This window comes from Patiria miniata, unplaced genomic scaffold, assembly GCF_015706575.1.
Source record: "Patiria miniata isolate m_02_andy unplaced genomic scaffold, ASM1570657v1 HiC_scaffold_23, whole genome shotgun sequence".
Lineage (NCBI taxonomy): Eukaryota > Metazoa > Echinodermata > Asteroidea > Valvatida > Asterinidae > Patiria > Patiria miniata.
In genome coordinates, this window is record NW_024037062.1 from 3,059,177 (window position 1) to 3,076,959 (window position 17,783).

Sequence of the window (17,783 nt, forward strand, 5' to 3'; positions counted from 1 at the left end):
AGCCTTTAGTCAAGGCCACGCGGCTACCCGGGCACGTGCCGCACCCTTAATGCCGGTGTCATATGAAAATCAGGCTCGTATGAAAATCGGACTCTTTTTCCCTTTTATTGGTTAAACCTGTTGGGTCAGAATGTTTCGTTTGTGTAATATGCTAATTAGGTTAACTTGTTGTGTATCTGTATTCTTCGTCAAGAGAGGGCGCTATTGCACACCACCCTAAAACAAGTCAGTTGGGTTAAAACGTTTAGATAACGTCAAACTTTTCATGTCAACGTCACTTTTCGTCACGCAATTTGTTGTTTTGGACAGCCCAAAGTCGTAAGTTTAATAATTTCTAAATCCTTTTATATGATTGTAAGACATATATAGAACATGGCCATCTAGATATTTGTGGGATAAAAGTAATATTTCTGGGTTAATTTATTGGGGAAACTTTGTGTAAAAGTGTCATGTAAAAATGTGTGCATATAGACTTTAATATACAACATTACATGGGATTCGCACATGTCTACAGCTAATTTACCACTAACTGGACATTTGTAATATTGTTTTTGTGTATCAATCCTGATTTGTATTTGTTATTCTTTGTTTTGTTTATGTAGATTAAACCGTGTTACGTGTTACGTGCTTCATGCTTCATGTTTCGTGTCTACGTGATTAAAGATGCGAGTATACTGTTGCTGATACATGATTGTGTACTAGTCATTCGTCATTAAGTCAAGTTCACTGGAACTTTTAAGTGCCATCCTTTACATGAGTTTAATGACTGGGCTTTATAAGATTTGGACATTGTCATGAGTACTACTGAGACAGGAACGTCACGTCACGGTGAAAGCCGTTCAGCATCGGAGCATGGGGCCACATCAGACACCGGTGGACATGATGACCTCATTCGTCCACAAGATTCTGTGAGTCAATGCAGGTCAAAGGTCAGCAGGACATCAACATCAGTGACCGGTGCCAGAGTGAAAGCAGCTGCCAGAAAGGTTGCTTTAGAAGCAGAAGCGGCCATGTTGCATCAGCTGCAAGCCCTTGAAGACGAAGAGTTAAAGCTTCATCAAAGAAAGAGACACTTGGCCCTGCAAACAAAGTTGGCTATGGCAGAAGCGGAGGAGGCTGTGTATGCACTTAACGACAGCAATGAACATTGCGATACCTTCTCAGTACACGCATCAAACAACAGTGAAGTGCAGATTGCGACACCCCCACAGAGTACACCTGAAGTAGTGGATACATCTCCAGCATGTCAAACCACGAAGTTGGAGTTCGACGGAATGAAGGAACCAGATACGAAGCCAGAGGCTGAGACGACAGTGGATCCAAACAAGACATCAGAACCGGACAAGACAGTGGATCCAGTCAAGACAGCAGAACCTGACAGCGCGCACAAGAACAGTGAAACAACGGTTCTTGAGCTGGTGCAGCAGGGTCAAAAGCAGCAACAACGGCTGCTTGAGGTGATACAGCTGCCGAAAGCAGAACTTTTGACATACGATGGAGATCCCTTGCAGTATTGGGCATTCATAAGATCCTTTGAGAACAGTGTGGACAACTCCAATTTGGAGGACAGTGCTAAGTTGATTCGGTTGTTACAGTACTGTACTGGTAAGGCAAAGAAAGTGATACAGTGTTGTTCTGTGATGCAGCCACTTGAAGGGTATAAGAGGGCTAAGGCCTTGCTTAAGGAAAGGTTTGGTAACAATTACACGATTGCTGAAGCTTGGGTGAACAAGCTAACTGAGGGTAGTAGTATTAGCCCACATGACAAGAAAGCACTAAGAGAGTATGCAGATGATCTGAAAACCTGTAGGGAGACCCTTAATGCCATGGGTTACATTCAGGAAGTAAATACTCAGACAGTGTTGGTTACTTTGATTGAGAAACTGCCAAGTTACCTCCGTAACCGATGGATCAAGCAGGTTAGGGTAATTAGAAAGAAAACGACAGGTCACCCCAAATAGGGGATTTAGTAGAATTTGTAGAAGACGCAGCTGAAGAAGCTAACGATCCTGTATATGGTGCATTGAGTAAGCCAAAGGACAGATATGTTGTAACAAACAAGAATGTTCCGAAGTCCTCTGTAAGTCGTTATAGCAAAGGTAGTTACACCATGATGACAAATGCCAAACCTGGTAACATGACATGTGTATTGTGTAACGGTAGTCACACCTTGTTTGGGTGTACAGAGTTTAAGAGTAAGAAACCAGAAGACAGATTTGAATTTGCTAGGGCAACAAAACTGTGCTATAACTGTTTGAGACCTGGGCATATGTCAAATTCATGTACCTTAAACCGAGTTTGCTCTGTTGCAGGGTGTGGAAAAAAGCATACTAAATTCTTGCACCGGATTAAAACCATCCCCGTAGGTCAGTTTACCCCAAGAACTGAGGTCACGACGGCACCAGCAGAACCAGCGGCATCAGTGCAAAGTGGTTTCACCGACACAGAGGTTGACACGAGCTGTAATGTCACAGGGGTCGGCGTGATGGGAGTTGCGTTGCCCATTGTTCCAGTCAAGGTCAAGGCCAAGGGTAGTGGTGTTTGCATCGACACATATGCGCTCTTGGACAGTGGGTCCACGAGCACCTTCTGCACAGAAGAGTTGGCGAAGCGACTGAAACTCTGCGGTCAACAGCAGCAATTGTCTCTCACAACGTTGGCAGGGGCAAACGTGCAAACAGCGACAACTGTCATCAGTTTGACAGTTAGCGGTATCGACTGCAAACAACCAGTTGAACTTCCGTTGGTGTATACAAGACGTGAGCTCCCTATCCATGATGCCAACCTGGCCAAGCAAGAGGACATTGAAAAATGGCCTCACTTGCAAGGTCTCAAGCTGCCACAGGTTGACAAAGGTCGAGTACAGCTTTTGATTGGGCAAGATGTTCCAGAAGCACTGATGCCATTAGAAGTCAAGAAGGGTGAGAGGAATGCCCCATATGCGACAAGAACAGAGCTCGGATGGTCGCTGAATGGACCACTGGGAATGGCGAACAAGCACACAGCCACATCCAACTTCATTGCCGCCGACGACAGTTTAGAGAGACAACTTAAGATGTTCTGGAAGTTGGACACGACTGATTCCATTCATGATGACACCAAGGGGATGTCGGTGAAGGACAAGCAGGCTATTGCGATATGGGAAGAAAGTGTTCGTCTCACAGATGGGCACTACGAGTTGGCTATCCCATTTAAGAATTATCCTCCGCACTTGGTTGATAATCGCACTGTTGCGGAACGACGTCTTTTTTCGTTGGGCAAGCGGCTACAGAGAGACACACTACTGCACGCTAAGTACACTGAAGGCATGCAGGATCTCATCAACAACGGTTATGGAGAAAGTGTTCCAGAAGAGGAAGTTCATCCCTCAAACAGCACCGTGTGGTATCTCCCACATCACCTGGTGTACCATCCGAAGAAGCCTGACAAGGTTTGCATAGTATTCGACTGTGCGTCTAAGCATGTTGGAACATCACTCAACGACGAGGTGCTAAGTGGACCAGATTTGACCAACAAGCTGTTGGGGGTACTCTTGAGGTTTCGGCAAGAGACAGTGGCACTTATGGCTGATGTCCAAGCCATGTTCCATCAGGTCAAAGTCACTCATGAAGAGCGAGATGTCTTGAGATATCTGTGGTGGTCTGATGGTGACAGCTCTCGACAGCCGAGTGTGTATAGGATGACTGTACACCCCTTCGGTGGTACATGGAGTCCAAGCTGTTGCACCTTCGCTCTGCAACGTACCGCTGAAGATAATCGAGCAGACTTCCAACCTGACACAGTTGACACAGTCATGCGTAATTTTTATGTAGATGACTGTTTGAAATCTGTCGCCAGTGAAGAGAAAGGAATTCAGCTGGCACAGGAACTCCGTAGTCTTCTTGCTAGAGGAGGTTTTAGGTTGACAAAGTGGGTAAGCAGCAACCCACAAGTTCTTGCGTCCATCCCCATCGAAGAGAGAGTGAAGGATGTCAAGGAGCTCGATCTGAACTACGAGGCATTACCGACCGAGAGCGCTCTCGGAATGCAGTGGGATGTTGAACTGGACTGTTTTGGCTATAAAATCAGTCCCAGCGACAAGCCATTGACAAGAAGAGGAATACTTAGTGTCTGCAGTTCTATCTATGATCCACATGGGTTTGTGAGTCCGTTCACTCTGAGGGCCAAGGTTTTCATACAGGATCTATGCCGAAGAAAGCTGGGCTGGGATGAGTCACTTCCATCAGAGCACCTCAACAGTTGGCAACAGTAGAAACAAGAACTACCCGAGATAGAACAGTTTAGGGTGAATAGGAGTATCAAGCCCTATGGTTTTGGAGAGGTAGTCAAATACCAACTGCACCATTTCTCGGATGCATCAGAAGTAGCTTACGGAGCGACAACTTATTTGCATATGACAAACTCGGAAGGCGACAAGCGGTCTTGCCTTCTTTTGGCCAAGTCTCATCTAGCCCCCCTGAAAAAGATGACTATACCAAGGTTGGAATTGATGGGTGCCACACTCTCCATCAAACTTGATGCGATGGTTCGTAGAGAGTTAGATGTGTCATTAGAGGATTCAGTATTTTGGACAGACAGCACCATAGTACTGCAGTATGTGAAGAATGAGGAGCGACGGTTTCTCACATTCGTGGCAAATAGAGTTGCAGTTATCCATAGCGGGTCATCACCCAGTCAATGGCATCATGTTGTGTCTAGGCTTAATCCAGCCGATGATGTTTCAAGAGGACAAACAGCTGAGGAGCTGCTTACTAACAAGCGATGGCTCTATGGACCCGACTTCCTTTGCCTGGAAGATAGTGAATGGCCAAAATCGCCAAGCCTGAGAGATCTACCAGATGAAGATCCAGAGATAAAGCCAGACAAGGAGGTGGTTACTGTATGTGCTGTAAACAAGATGGAACAGGTCGATGTGGTAGACAGGTTGTTGAAGAGGCATTCCTCATGGCATAGATTGAAGAAGAATGTGGCGTGGTTGCTGCAGGTAAAAAACTACTTGCGAGCCAAGGCAAGGAAGCAACCGACAGTAGACATGCAGAAGCTACTGGCCGTAGATGAGATGACGAGAGCAGAGGATGCTATCATTTTGTATATCCAGAGAGAGTCCTTTTGTGAAGAGTTGAAGTTCCTCCAGAAGGACAAGGTAGACTCCAGAAGGTCAAAGGACTACATCAAGAAGACAAGTCCTTTATACAAGCTTGACCCAGTGTTGTCCGCTGATGGTATCATAAGGATTGGTGGTCGTCTGAAGAACGCTCCAGTAGACGAGGGAGTGAAACGTCCGGCCGTGTTGCCTAAAGATCACCATGTAGTCACTCTGATTGTCAGACAATTCCATCAAGAATCGGGACACTCTGGAAGAGAGCACGTACTTTCCCTATTGCGTCAAAGATATTGGTTGATCAAGGCCAGGTCTACAGTCCGCAGTATTTTGCGTGATTGTTTTGGGTGTAGACGTCAATCAGCCACACCAGTCGAGCAAAAGATGGCAGATCTGCCATCTGACAGGGTCACGCCAAACAAGCCACCATTCAGTTTTGTTGGAGTGGATTGTTTTGGTCCGTTCATGGTTAAACCAGGTCGAAGCTTGGTCAAACGCTATGGGTGTATCTTTACCTGTCTAGTTGTTCGAGCCGTTCATATTGAAGTCCTACATACCATGGAAGCGGATTCTTTCATCAACACGTTACAACGGTTCATGTGTCGACGTGGAGAGCCGGAAGAGATCAGGTCCGATAACTGGTCCAACTTTGTGGGCGCCGAGAGAGAGCTTAGAGAAGCTACACAGTCCCTAGATCAGCAGAAGGTCAATGAGTTCCTCCTTCAGAAAGGGGTGAAGTGAAAATTTAATCCCCCTACGGCATCGCATATGGGCGGAGTCTGGAAAAGGCAGATTAGGACCACGCGAAAGCTGATGAATTCTCTCATGAAAGAGCAAACCATGTACGACGAGAGTTTGTCTACACTTATGTGTCTGGTTGAGTCTATCATTGGAAGGCCGATAACTACAGTGTCAGATGATGTGAATGACCTAGAGCCGCTAACTCCCAATCACTTACTTCTGCTTCGTGCAGGGCATGTCCTGCCACCTGGGGTATTCGACAAAAAAGATATGTATGGAAAGAGGAGATGGAGGCAGGTACAATAATTGGCCTATCTTTTTTGGAGAAGATGGATTCGGGAGTACCTTCCTATGCTGCAAGAAAGACAGAAATGGTTTGAGCCAAAGAGGAATATCCAGGTTGGAGACTTGGTGCTTGTCGTTGATAGTGACTTGCCAAGAAGTAAATGGCTTCTAGGACGAGTTGTTGAAACACATCAGGGAGGGGACCAGCTAGTCAGATCAGCCAAGGTGAAGACAATGTCATCTACCTTGATGAGACCAGTCCAGAAACTTTGTCTTCTGGAAACAGTAGAAAGATCTGAAACATAAATTGGTTGTTGGCCTCTACAAGTGTTTTTGTTTGTTTTATATTGTGTTTTCCAGTACATGTAGTTCCAAAGGTTAGAGTGTGTAGTACAAATAGCTGATGATTCATATGATTAGATCCAGAAGCTTTTCTTTTGTGTGTGTATAACTTGTGTTATGATGTATAATTGAAAACCCTAAACCACCAGTGGAAGTCAACTTAAAGGGGCACTCACATTCTCCCTTATTTTTTGTATGATTTAGGTAAATGCCATTTTGGGGTTGGTTGTGACATTTAAGGGGTCGGGATGTTGGGTCAGAATGTTTCGTTTGTGTAATATGCTAATTAGGTTAACTTTTTGTGTATCTGTATTCTTCGTCAAGAGAGGGCGCTATTGCACACCACCCTGAAACAAGTCAGTTGGGTTAAAACGTTTAGATAACGTCAAACTTTTCATGTCAACGTCACTTTTCGTCACGCAATTTGTTGTTTTGGACAGCCCAAAGTCGTTAGTTTAATAATTTCTAAATCCTTATATGATTGTAAGACATATATAGAACATGGCCATCTAGATATTTGTGGGATAAAAGTAATATTTCTGGGTTAATTTATTGGGGAAACTTTGTGTAAAAGTGTCATGTAAAAATAAGTGCATATAGACTTTAATATACAACATTACATGGGATTCGCACATGTCTACAGCTAATTTACCACTAACTGGACATTTGTAATATTGTTTTTGTGTATCAATCCTGATTTGTATTTGTTATTCTTTGTTTTGTTTATGTAGATTAAACCGTGTTACGTGTTACGTGCTTCATGCTTCATGTTTCGTGTCTACGTGATTAAAGATGCGAGTATACTGTTGCTGATACATGATTGTGTACTAGTCATTCGTCATTAAGTCAAGTTCACTGGAACTTTTAAGTGCCATCTTTTACAAAACCCTCTCACGTGACCGGTCCCTCTCCTAATTATCTATGCATAAGCATGCGCAATATCACCAATAAGTCCGTATTTCATAAAACTAAATTGGTTCTTTACAGAAACGACACTTCCCCGAATAACTTATTTTTGTTTGCATTTTCTTTTCATTGTTAATAACATTCCCATTTCAGATCTTCCACACCACACAAAAAAAGCTTATCAAAGGGTCCATGAGATTAGTTTTTTCTTAGGAACACATTTTTGTCACTTTCCACTCCTCTTAAATATGTGAAAACTATTTGACATCCCTTTTTGTTTCGCCTGAACTTTGAAAGAGACTATGCAATCACTTTGTCTTTCCGTATAAATGTAGTATGTATGTTTGTATGTATGTAGTATGAATTTGTGTGTATATCTGTGGTATTTTGGTTAAAGTTTCGTAACATTGGCCTTATTTCCACAGTTGAAGTCCAACTGAAACCATACTGGAATCATAGATGCAACATGGAAACCTGCATATGATAATGATGTCAAAGGTCACATACCAAGGTCAAAGGTCAACTGAGGTCAAGTTGTAAAATAGGCTGAATATGTAAAATGGGTCTCATTGATGACAAATTGAAGACCAAGAGGAACCAAACTTGGGTAGTTTATGCAACATGCCAACCTTCATATGATAATGATGTCAAAGGTCACATACCAAGGTCAAATGTCATCTGAGGTCAAGTTGTAAAATAGGCTGGAACCAAACTCATTGCAACCTTCATACTGATAAGTCACTTTATAAAGATAATCGTAAAAGCAGGCGAGACGCATGGTTCGAGAACCATGCATCTTGTTGGTTAATTTAATTCAGAGGTGCACTTCTTTAAACATTTAAGAATGTGCCATGCTTTTCCGGACATTTGGGGGTGATATTTACGGAGCTCTGGAAGTGGCATCTGACTTGTTCATATACTGACTTATTTTATCTCAGGATTACGACAAAATACAGGCAAGATGACGACATCCTGAGATAATTTGTTAGGGGATGACGACATCCTCAAAGTAGGATGACGACATCTCGTCATAATTTAATATGGCATGACGACATCCTGAAAATAGGATGACGACATCTTAAGACAATCTCTTCTGGCACGATGACATCCTGAGATAGTTTATTAGGGGATGACGACATCCTGAAAATAGGATGACGACATCCTGAAAATAGGATGACGACATCCCGAGATAATTTATTAGGATGTGACGACATCCTGAAAGTAGGATGAGGACATCCTGAGATATCACGAGGTGCATTGAATCCATCTTGGAAGCGCACATGACCTCTCATCATCAAATAAATACCATGAATATACAGCGATATGATAAATGTTATACAAGCCGCATGTCCACCTGTGCGTTTTCAAGATGGCTTCAATGCACCTCGTGATAAATTATGTCGTGATGTCGTCATCCTGCTTCCAGTTTAGCGTCATCCCATAACAAATTATCTCAGGATGTCGTCATCCTACTTTCAGAATGTCGTCATCCCATAACAAATTATCTCAGGATGTCGTCATCCTACTTTCAGAATGTCGTCATCCCATAACAAATTATCTCAGGATGTCGTCATCCTACTTTCAGGATGTCGTCATGCCATAATAAATTATATCAGGATGGCGTCATCCTATTTTCAGGATGTCGTCATCCCCTGATAAACTATCTCAGGATGTCGTCTTCCTCATTTTAGGATGTCGTCATCCCCTAATAATTTATCTCAGGATGTCGTCATCCTATTTTCAGGATGTCGTCGTCCAATAATAAATTATCTCTAGATGTCGTCATCCTACTTTCAGGATGTCGCCATCCCCTAATAAATCATCTCAGGATGTCGTCTTCTTGCCTGTATTATGTCGTCATCCTGAGATAAAATAAGTCAGTATCTGATGAAGTCGGATGGCACTTGCAGAGCTCCGTAGATATTGCTGTGATGTCATTTCAGAAAGACACTATTCAGTTTAGGTTTTTTGTTCAAATGTGAACCAAACAATATCACTAAAATTACTGCCATGATCACCGCAGAAAATAACATTTACAACAGCAAGATATCCAGCATTCTGTAAACTTTTTTGTGCTGAAATAGCTGAAACATAGAGATGTATTGCCTGATTTGACATCACACTTTTGCTAATGAATATGGAAATTGTCATTAGCATTAATACCAAGAAGGCACAAAATACCCTTAAAATGGCAAAACGAAAATTGAAAATAAGGTTATATGGGACAAAAAAGGTGCATTTCAAGGATTGCATTAAAACAAAATGACATTGCATGAGCCCTTTAAATCTTACTTTGAATGATTTTTGTCCGTGAAAACAAGATAGCCTTTTGCGAGTTCAAATGCAGACAATAACACGTACGATCCTCAAACTGTGGTGATATGACAAATTTCGTTAAAATGGTACTGTGGGTGACCAGCACGCTCTGTGGTGAGCAAACCTGTAAAGGTAATTGTGCGATTAAAGCCAACCTGAATCCGTTGCCTGTCGAGTATCAGATTATGTCACTACACCATGGTTGCAGGGTATCTTGTTAAAATTATAGAAAAATTGTTATGTGATAACTATAGTAAATATAAGTAGACAAGCAAACCTCGTGTCCTTTTTCACCGACTATCCTATGTTACACCTGTCACTAACCATGAGAACAATGGACGATCAAAAGACATAAAGGAGATACCGCCCTCCTAGGTAAAGTTGTTCACAATTATAGGCCTATAGGCACCTTCGCTGGTACGAGTTACCTATTGGTCACCATTATAGCAATTCTTGTGTTTATAAGTTGCTTTCATCTTTTTACATGTACCAGTTGTGCTCGGCTAGCTCATGAGGGCCCTATTCATTGCCACTTGTATGGCCTTTCTACGCTTGGTTGGCAAACTGCATCTTTTGCCAACCAGGGGTTGCAAAACTATGGAAGGTCCAAAACTGCAAAATGAAGAAGACTTATACAGATAACCAAAATATTATTTGATACTTGGAAATACAACATCGTCAACAAACCTGCAACATAATTTCTACACATGCCTTTTGAGCAGTGGCGTCGCCAAGGGGGGGGGGGGGGGGGGGGGGGGGGGGGGGGGGGGGGGGGGGGGGGGGGGGGGGGCAGGGGGGGGGCACGTGCCCCCCCCCCCCCCCCTGGAAAACCTAGTGCCCCCCCGAGTGCCCCCCCATCTGAGATTTGGGTTGGTAAAAAAATATATATATATTTTGTTATATTCAACTCCCATCATCTGAGTTGGTTAAATAGCAATTTCTGGAGATATCTTCAGATCGAATTTAGCATCAAATGTGGCACCATTTTGCATCTAGCCCATCCTCCGTATGCGAAAATTTTCACCCCCTCCCCTTAGACCCCTCCCCCAGGACGGCGATCCGTATCCACCTAAGTGCCCCCCCCCCCCAATCAAATGCTGGTGCCCCCCCCCCCCCTGTGCCCCCCCAGACTGAAAAGTCTGGTGACGCCACTGCTGCTTTGAGTATACATTAAAGGCGTTATGAGGACGTTTTTTCTGGAAAAACAATGGAAAAATAGATGCCAACCCCGGCTTCAACTTATGCGCTTGCGGCAGTTCATATTAAATGGCGTCAATGTTTACAAACAAAAGAAAGGCCAATTAACCTCGGTGAAGGGCAAAAACACTAATATTGATTCACATTAAATTTCCAAAGTAAAAACGAGATCTGATCAGAATACCACTTTTAAGTGAACTCTCCATAAACATTCAGGCATATCTTTTTAAATAAAAAGTTGTATTTTGTTTCCAAATAGTGAAGTGAGCACAATATTTTACACCAGTGATACGATACAACGAGCTAGAAGCAGTGCATTTATCTCGCCAGTCAACCAGTGCAGCCTTGCTAGTGGTTAAAAAAAAACACGAGACAACAAACTGGTCATTCATGATGCTGAAAAGGTTTAAAGTAAAACTAAAAAGGATGAGATACCTGTTCAGGTGGAAAATGGAAAGTGGAAGGTAAAATGAAATTCTCTTGCTGTGGTAATTTTTGTGTGAAGGATGAAAAATTACTACTTTAAATAATTGGCATCTTCTCCGCAACCTTAAGTGCTATTTGTCATGATTTTTAAGTATTTGAAAAAAAAAGCTCTCAGGTTTATTCTGATACCCAAACATCAAAATCTACCGATCCTTTTTTTTAAGCCAAATGTTTTAGGGTTGCAGTTTTTTGGGGTCACTCTGTATATCTATCTTTTATTCGATCATATTTCGTTCGCGAAAGTATGCCTCTACATATACACAATGTGATAAAGTAAAGTGGCTTATATTGTCCCCATTTTCATAGCTATTTTAAAGAACTTCCGGGATTTGTTTTCTATATCAAGTCTTATCACTTTAGTTATTTGTCGTCTCTACAAACATCCTACATGTATATAAAAAAAAAATTCAACAACCTTAACATATTAATATTCACTCAATGAAAACATGTTAATCAATTCTACTTTAGAGCCTAGCTGGAGTTACCCAGCCCTGAGTTTTATCATTGGGTTGTCTATTAGGGCTGGAGCGCATTTTTCTCAAAACTTGTAGTATTTGCAATAAAAATTTGGAAAATGTTCAATTTTGTCCCCGTTACACACTAATTGCAACTGCAACTCACCCCAAACTTGCCTGGAATAACCATTACACAGGTCCTTGAAGTAAAAAACGATCCACGATGAAGATTCAGCCTACAATTGCAGTGAAAACAGGAGGAATAACCGCTAACTTGACAACCTTGCTGGATTGGCCAGGACCGCTATTGGTTTGTGCACAAAAAAAATTGTGTACAATGAATGGCGGTCGATTAACAGGCACAGAGAGCGATCGCTGTCAACTACTCGTTTTGCCGGCTGCGCTGGCTGTTGGCGCATGACGTCACGCGGAAGCGTAACACCCGATGACTGTTTCATGCACTAGTATAAGGTTTACCACTCGCATCACAGCTTTGGTACTGGAACCGCAACCAATAGTGCATGAAACAGTCATCGGGTGTTACGCTTCCGCGTGACGTCATGCGCCAACAGCCAGCGCAGCCGGCAAAACGAGTAGTTGACAGCGATCGCTCTCTGTGCCTGTTAATCGACCGCCATTCATTGTACACAATTTTTTTGTGCACAAACCAATAGCGGTCCTGGCCAATCCAGCAAGGTTGTCAAGTTAGCGGTTATTCCTCCTGTTTTCACTGCAATTGTAGGCTGAATCTTCATCGTGGATCGTTTTTTACTTCAAGGACCTGTGTAATGGTTATTCCAGGCAAGTTTGGGGTGAGTTGCAGTTGCAATTAGTGTGTAACGGGGACAAAATTGAACATTTTCCAAATTTTGCAAATACTACAAGTTTTGAGAAAAATGCGCTCCAGCCCTAATAGACAACCCAATGATAAAACTCAGGGCTGGGTAACTCCAGCTATTTAGAGCCAGTATTTACAAGCACATTTATGTATTTCTTCGCGGTAGAGCTATATTCGACGTTGCATCAGATTAGTCCACACTGTAAATAGTCTGACTGATAGCAGCCAATCACTTCAAACCTCATGCTGCAATGTTCGTTCCATGCAATGGGGTGAATGCGCAGGAATCTGGTGCGCAAGGCAAACGGGAAACGCGTGGTTACCAGGGTGTTCATGTCATTGTTACCAGGGAACTGTAAACAAATTGAAGATGAGAATAGCATGCATTTGTTAAAGATTAGAGTTTGAATTTATTAGCATTGGTAACAATGGTGTTACAATAGGTAGCGTACGACTTTTGACCTTTTCGGTATTGAATAACCCTACCTTCATTGGTGTGCCGTCAGCATCAGACACGTGATCCCAGGACTGACGGTCATTGCTGTACGTCACTTGGTACTCGGTCACCCTTTGGTCGTTATCTCCGCGCCCCTGGGTGATCAAACCAGTAATGGTGACTGTGCCATTGAAGTCAACCTGTATCCATGGACTGATATTATCAGTGCTATCATCGTTACACCATGCTGCAGCGTATCCTGTTGAACGTAAAAACGTTTGCTTAATTTCCACGTTTAAGTAAGTATCTCCGTGATTTTTCATATTTTTGAAAACAAATTTGAGTATGATGTTCTTCAACGACAATTTTTTACAGCATTGACGCAATGATTCCTAAAGAAGAAGAGCTTTGTTAATTGCGCTTATTTCAAGCTCAAATTGAACAGTCTGCTCCTTATTCAAAAGAAGAATTAAATAAACTTGATAACTTAGCTTGGACTGCGTTATTTGTTCAATGTCTGTAGTCTCATTGTAAACTTGTTGAATACCAAGGATTGATGACATGTTAACATTTATTTCTTAGAGTACCACATCCAAAGAGCACGGGTTTCAATCTATACTCAATATTTCACTCAATGGCAGGAAAGCTGTATAGCTAAAAAAAAAATACCTTGAGTATTAAGCCTGGCCCTCGTTGGGGCGTGGTCAGCGCGGTTTGCCCAAAAAGACGAAGCTGTGATGCGTTCATCCGGGATGCGACCATCTTCCATCCCAAGAGGTCCCTCAACAGAGCAAGAAGAGTCGCCTGAGGAATAAATGCACAAATACTGTACTGTGATGGAACCGCGTTTGCACTCAAGCGGTACGCTCGCACTCAATTTTCCTTGGTCCTATAAGTTAACTAGAGACAAGTTTCCCCAATATATTTGGCCTAACCAGAATACTTTTTTTTCGAATTACACTGGACCAAAATGTGAAATATATTGGTGTAAATTCGAAATTAAAGTTTCTCAGTACAGCCAAGTTACCAGACCATAAAGTGTGATACTCATTCACATTTATTTTAATATCTAAAAATTAAGGAAACCAAGATAGTAACTAAAGTATTTCTTATTTCAACTACATCCTTTTTCCACAGATAATTCTGCCCCTTGAGCAGTTTTTCATTCAATTCTTTTATTCAATCATTTTGTTTGTTAATAATTTGTAATTTCTCCACAGTATTTAGTATCGTTCCAATTCTTTTTTCCTCAGTTCACTTTTCGACCAGTTCGGTTAACTCAGTGCATTATTAAAAATTATTGTGGAAAGAATTCGCTGTGAACACAGTCCTCAACTTAAGAGGTGTGTATTGGCAGCTTATGTTACCCATCAAGTACCAGGAAGGAAAGGGATGAGTACACAACAGCATCGATCTCAATCAGTCATCTTCATTATTTCTTATTAAGGGGAGGGGTCCGCTAGTGTACTCACCAGTGCAGTTCAGCCATTGCTGTATCTCCTCAGGATCACTGCTGATCAGAAAGGTGTCATAGTACGTCACTTCGTAGGGTCTGTACGGTACGAAGGTGCTGAAGCCACCCATTCCGATCTCCGTGCACCCACACGGGTCCACGGCTTGAATCAACCAGCGGTAGCGGCCGGTCTGTGGGTCAGGCTCCTGGGTAATGGTGCATGGCGTTGCTTGGAAATGAAAGGACGTCGAAAAATATCTTATTTGTTTCACAGTCTTCAAGAATTCAGCCTCCTCCCCGAGGAAGACAGAATTTCCTGCATTATGAACATTAATTTTTAATGAACCTTATCATTGCAAGATGGTGAAATAAGTGTCATTTTCAAGAAAAGAGCAATTTTGTATTAGTACTAACGGTAGTTCGGACCGAACCATCACTGTGCGAAAACGTCTTCTTTTTTTTTACAAACATCCGTTGGCGCGAGCCAGCTATTTATTGACTGGATGAATGGATTTTTCCCCCACGATTCAGGTATACCCTGTGACCTATGAGTTATTTGCACGACAAATTCAGCTGTTAAGGTTTTTTCCGTGCTTTTGTAGCAACAGTGGACACAAAACATTAAACATGCCAGTAGTACGATGTCTGCTATAAGTTACTAGCCCTTAAATCGGTCAATTTCATAAAATTACCAAAGTTTAATTGAACTAGTATATACCTTATACAGTATTTTATGGTGATTTTTGTTTTTGTCGGATGGACATGAGTAAACCCTTTGTACGTTCATTGTAACAAAAAATAAAATAAGAAAGGATATCCGGCTGAATGAATAGCAATATTTGCACGTATTACTATAAATTAAAAAAAAGCTGACATTTTTCCATAAAAATCCATAAATTTATTCCATTTTGTAACTCGTAAAAACAAGAATGAATCCATTCAATCTATATAAAGGTATTTTTCAATGGTGCGTGGACAAACAAAGAAATTTCTCCTTTCTGCGAGAATTTGGCATAACACAAGGTGCTGTTCATGGTGATAATATTATTGTCTATATTTGTCAGCTACTGAAATATTCTTCCTTACCTTGAGTTTCCTTTAAAAGCAGGGCGAGGGAAACACACTCAACAATCACCCAAAATAAAAAGCCCTCTGTAAGTCCTGCCATTGCTTCCAACAAGCGAGCTGACGCGAAAATGGCTACCAATTTCACTCGGCGACACTCATTGAATTGACACTAATGCCGCTCAAACTGTTGCTATGATCCCCCGTTGCTCCCCTTCTCTGGAAAACAATTAAGCTGTTTGCATGGAAATACCAATATAACCTGTCTTTTGACTAGAAATCTCTTTTAAATTACGCGAACAGCAGTGAAATTGGCTACCATGCAGCTTCACTGAGGCAACACTCATTAAAATGACAAACTGTCTCTTTCAATTCCCCTTCAACATCTCTGAAAAACAATTAAGGAGTTTCCATGGAAACCGTTTCCTAATTACAATATAACCTGTCTTTTGACAGGAAATCTCTTATAAATTACGCGAGCAGCAGCGAAATTGGCTACCATGCAGTTTCACTGCGGCGACCGTACACTCATTGGAATGACATTCATGCCACTCAAACTGTCTCTTTCAATTCCCCTTCGACATCTCTTTAAAACACTTAAGGAGTCTCCATGGAAACGTTTTCCTAGCAACAATATGACCTGTCTTTTGACTGGAAATCTCTTTTAAATTATGCGAGCAGCAGCGAAATTGGCTACCATGCAAATTCACTGGGCGACACTCGCGATGCGGCACAAGATCATGACGGAAATCCTGTGTTGTTCATGTTTTCTTATTCTACTTGTCTTATGTCTGGTCGTGTTCACAATCATTTGTTTTATACCCAAATTGCCAGTCCGTCGGCAACAACGTCGCAACTAACGAGTAGAGCACAACTTATTGTCCAATACGTGTCAAAAATCATCCACATTGACTTTTCTTGAACTGCAAGTACTTTTACATCCGTTATTAAATCCATAACGAAAGTTGGGCCGTGTTTTTACCAGCCAATGTGTCATTCAGAAATAAATAAGTATGGAGTTCTTGACAAATTGCAATTACAAAAACAGCATTTTCAGTGTGAAACTGTAAAATAGCACATCGTCCATGAGCAAAAGCTCCCTTTAATATTAGGCCCAGGCGCTTGTACTGGGGGGCTGGGAGCTTTAGGTCTACATTTCAGCACGCCTCCCTGCAAAATGTTCAGGTTCCACCCATAGCCCTCTTAAAATAAATGCTCTAGAACCGCGCCTGATTAGGCCCCACCCTACCAGGTCCGTGACCGGGATTATTTGGTACACAGACGAGGCTGTTATGTGATCATCTGGGATGCGTTTATCCTCCATTCCAAGCGGTTCTTCTACTGAGCAATCTGCAAAATACATGTTTAATATAACAGTATTAATAAAATATATGAAAAGTGAACCGAAATGCAAACACATCTACTTTCTTGCGAAGTACCAAATTAATTAGACCAAATGGTTACATTATGTTCCTGCATCCTCGTTATAACCACGGTAGTCTTACTGGCGTATTTGGTGAGACAGTACCCCGAGAACTTTCTTGTTTTGACCTTGTGGGATTAGTTTCGAACACTTCACAATATATACTGACATATTTTCTGACCACGAAAACCGTAGAATGTACCTCCTACCCTCCCCCAAAAGGCGGCGCCCTGTACCGTCCTAAAAAGCGCTTTTCTATAGGCTAAGAAAGTTGACCCTGTAATTCCAGACATGAACATTCAGTGCGCTGGAAAAGGTCACGAAGTTTATGCGGAGAATCTGATTGGCTGAAGATTAGTGTCAATCATTCGGCCTCAGTTTGCAACGTATATTGCCCTGGCTGGCGGGGGTGCTTTGATGTCGCTTTTGATTTGCTACTTGGTGGGGAACAAGCTATTTCCACCAACGAATGCTTTTTGTGATGGAAACTTGTAACATCAGCAACGTAATAAAATGTCTCACCGTTTTTCCTGTATAGTATTTCCAGCTATCTTCGTTGGTTAAAACGATTTTGTGATCGCTCAGTTCAAACTTTCTGGTAGTTTTGGAATAAGTAAAGCATCTGCAGTGTATACTCTCTTGAGGCAGGCCGCGGCACACCTCAAGTAAAGATCCGCGCTGGCTTGACCGAATCATGATATCGATATCTGACCATGGGCGTCGCAAGGATTTTTTTCTA

General features: G+C 42.1%; 3 protein-coding genes across 3 annotated transcripts; 2 read left to right on the top strand and 1 right to left on the bottom strand.

Moving 5' to 3' along the window:
• The first annotated feature begins 65 nt into the window (after nucleotides 1-65).
• Nucleotides 66-4,252, top strand: LOC119731375. The gene is made up of 2 exons (XM_038204550.1): nucleotides 66-1,935; nucleotides 1,971-4,252. Exons 1-2 carry the CDS (start codon nucleotides 795-797, stop codon nucleotides 4,250-4,252), a joined length of 3,423 nt encoding a protein of 1,140 aa, XP_038060478.1. The 5' UTR covers nucleotides 66-794.
• On the top strand, nucleotides 4,184-7,287 carry LOC119731151. The gene is made up of 2 exons (XM_038204196.1): nucleotides 4,184-6,918; nucleotides 7,201-7,287. The coding sequence occupies exon 1, from the start codon at nucleotides 4,394-4,396 to the stop codon at nucleotides 5,840-5,842; it is 1,449 nt and encodes a 482-aa protein (XP_038060124.1). The 5' UTR covers nucleotides 4,184-4,393; the 3' UTR covers nucleotides 5,843-6,918; nucleotides 7,201-7,287.
• Nucleotides 6,319-16,984, bottom strand: LOC119731376 (lactadherin-like). Its single transcript, XM_038204551.1, has 7 exons — nucleotides 16,871-16,984; nucleotides 15,643-15,652; nucleotides 14,576-14,785; nucleotides 13,773-13,985; nucleotides 13,154-13,362; nucleotides 12,908-13,020; nucleotides 6,319-6,403 (listed from the first exon to the last, which is right to left on the bottom strand). The coding sequence occupies exons 1-7, from the start codon at nucleotides 16,982-16,984 to the stop codon at nucleotides 6,319-6,321; spliced, it is 954 nt and encodes a 317-aa protein (XP_038060479.1).
• Nucleotides 16,985-17,783: the final 799 nt, after the last annotated feature.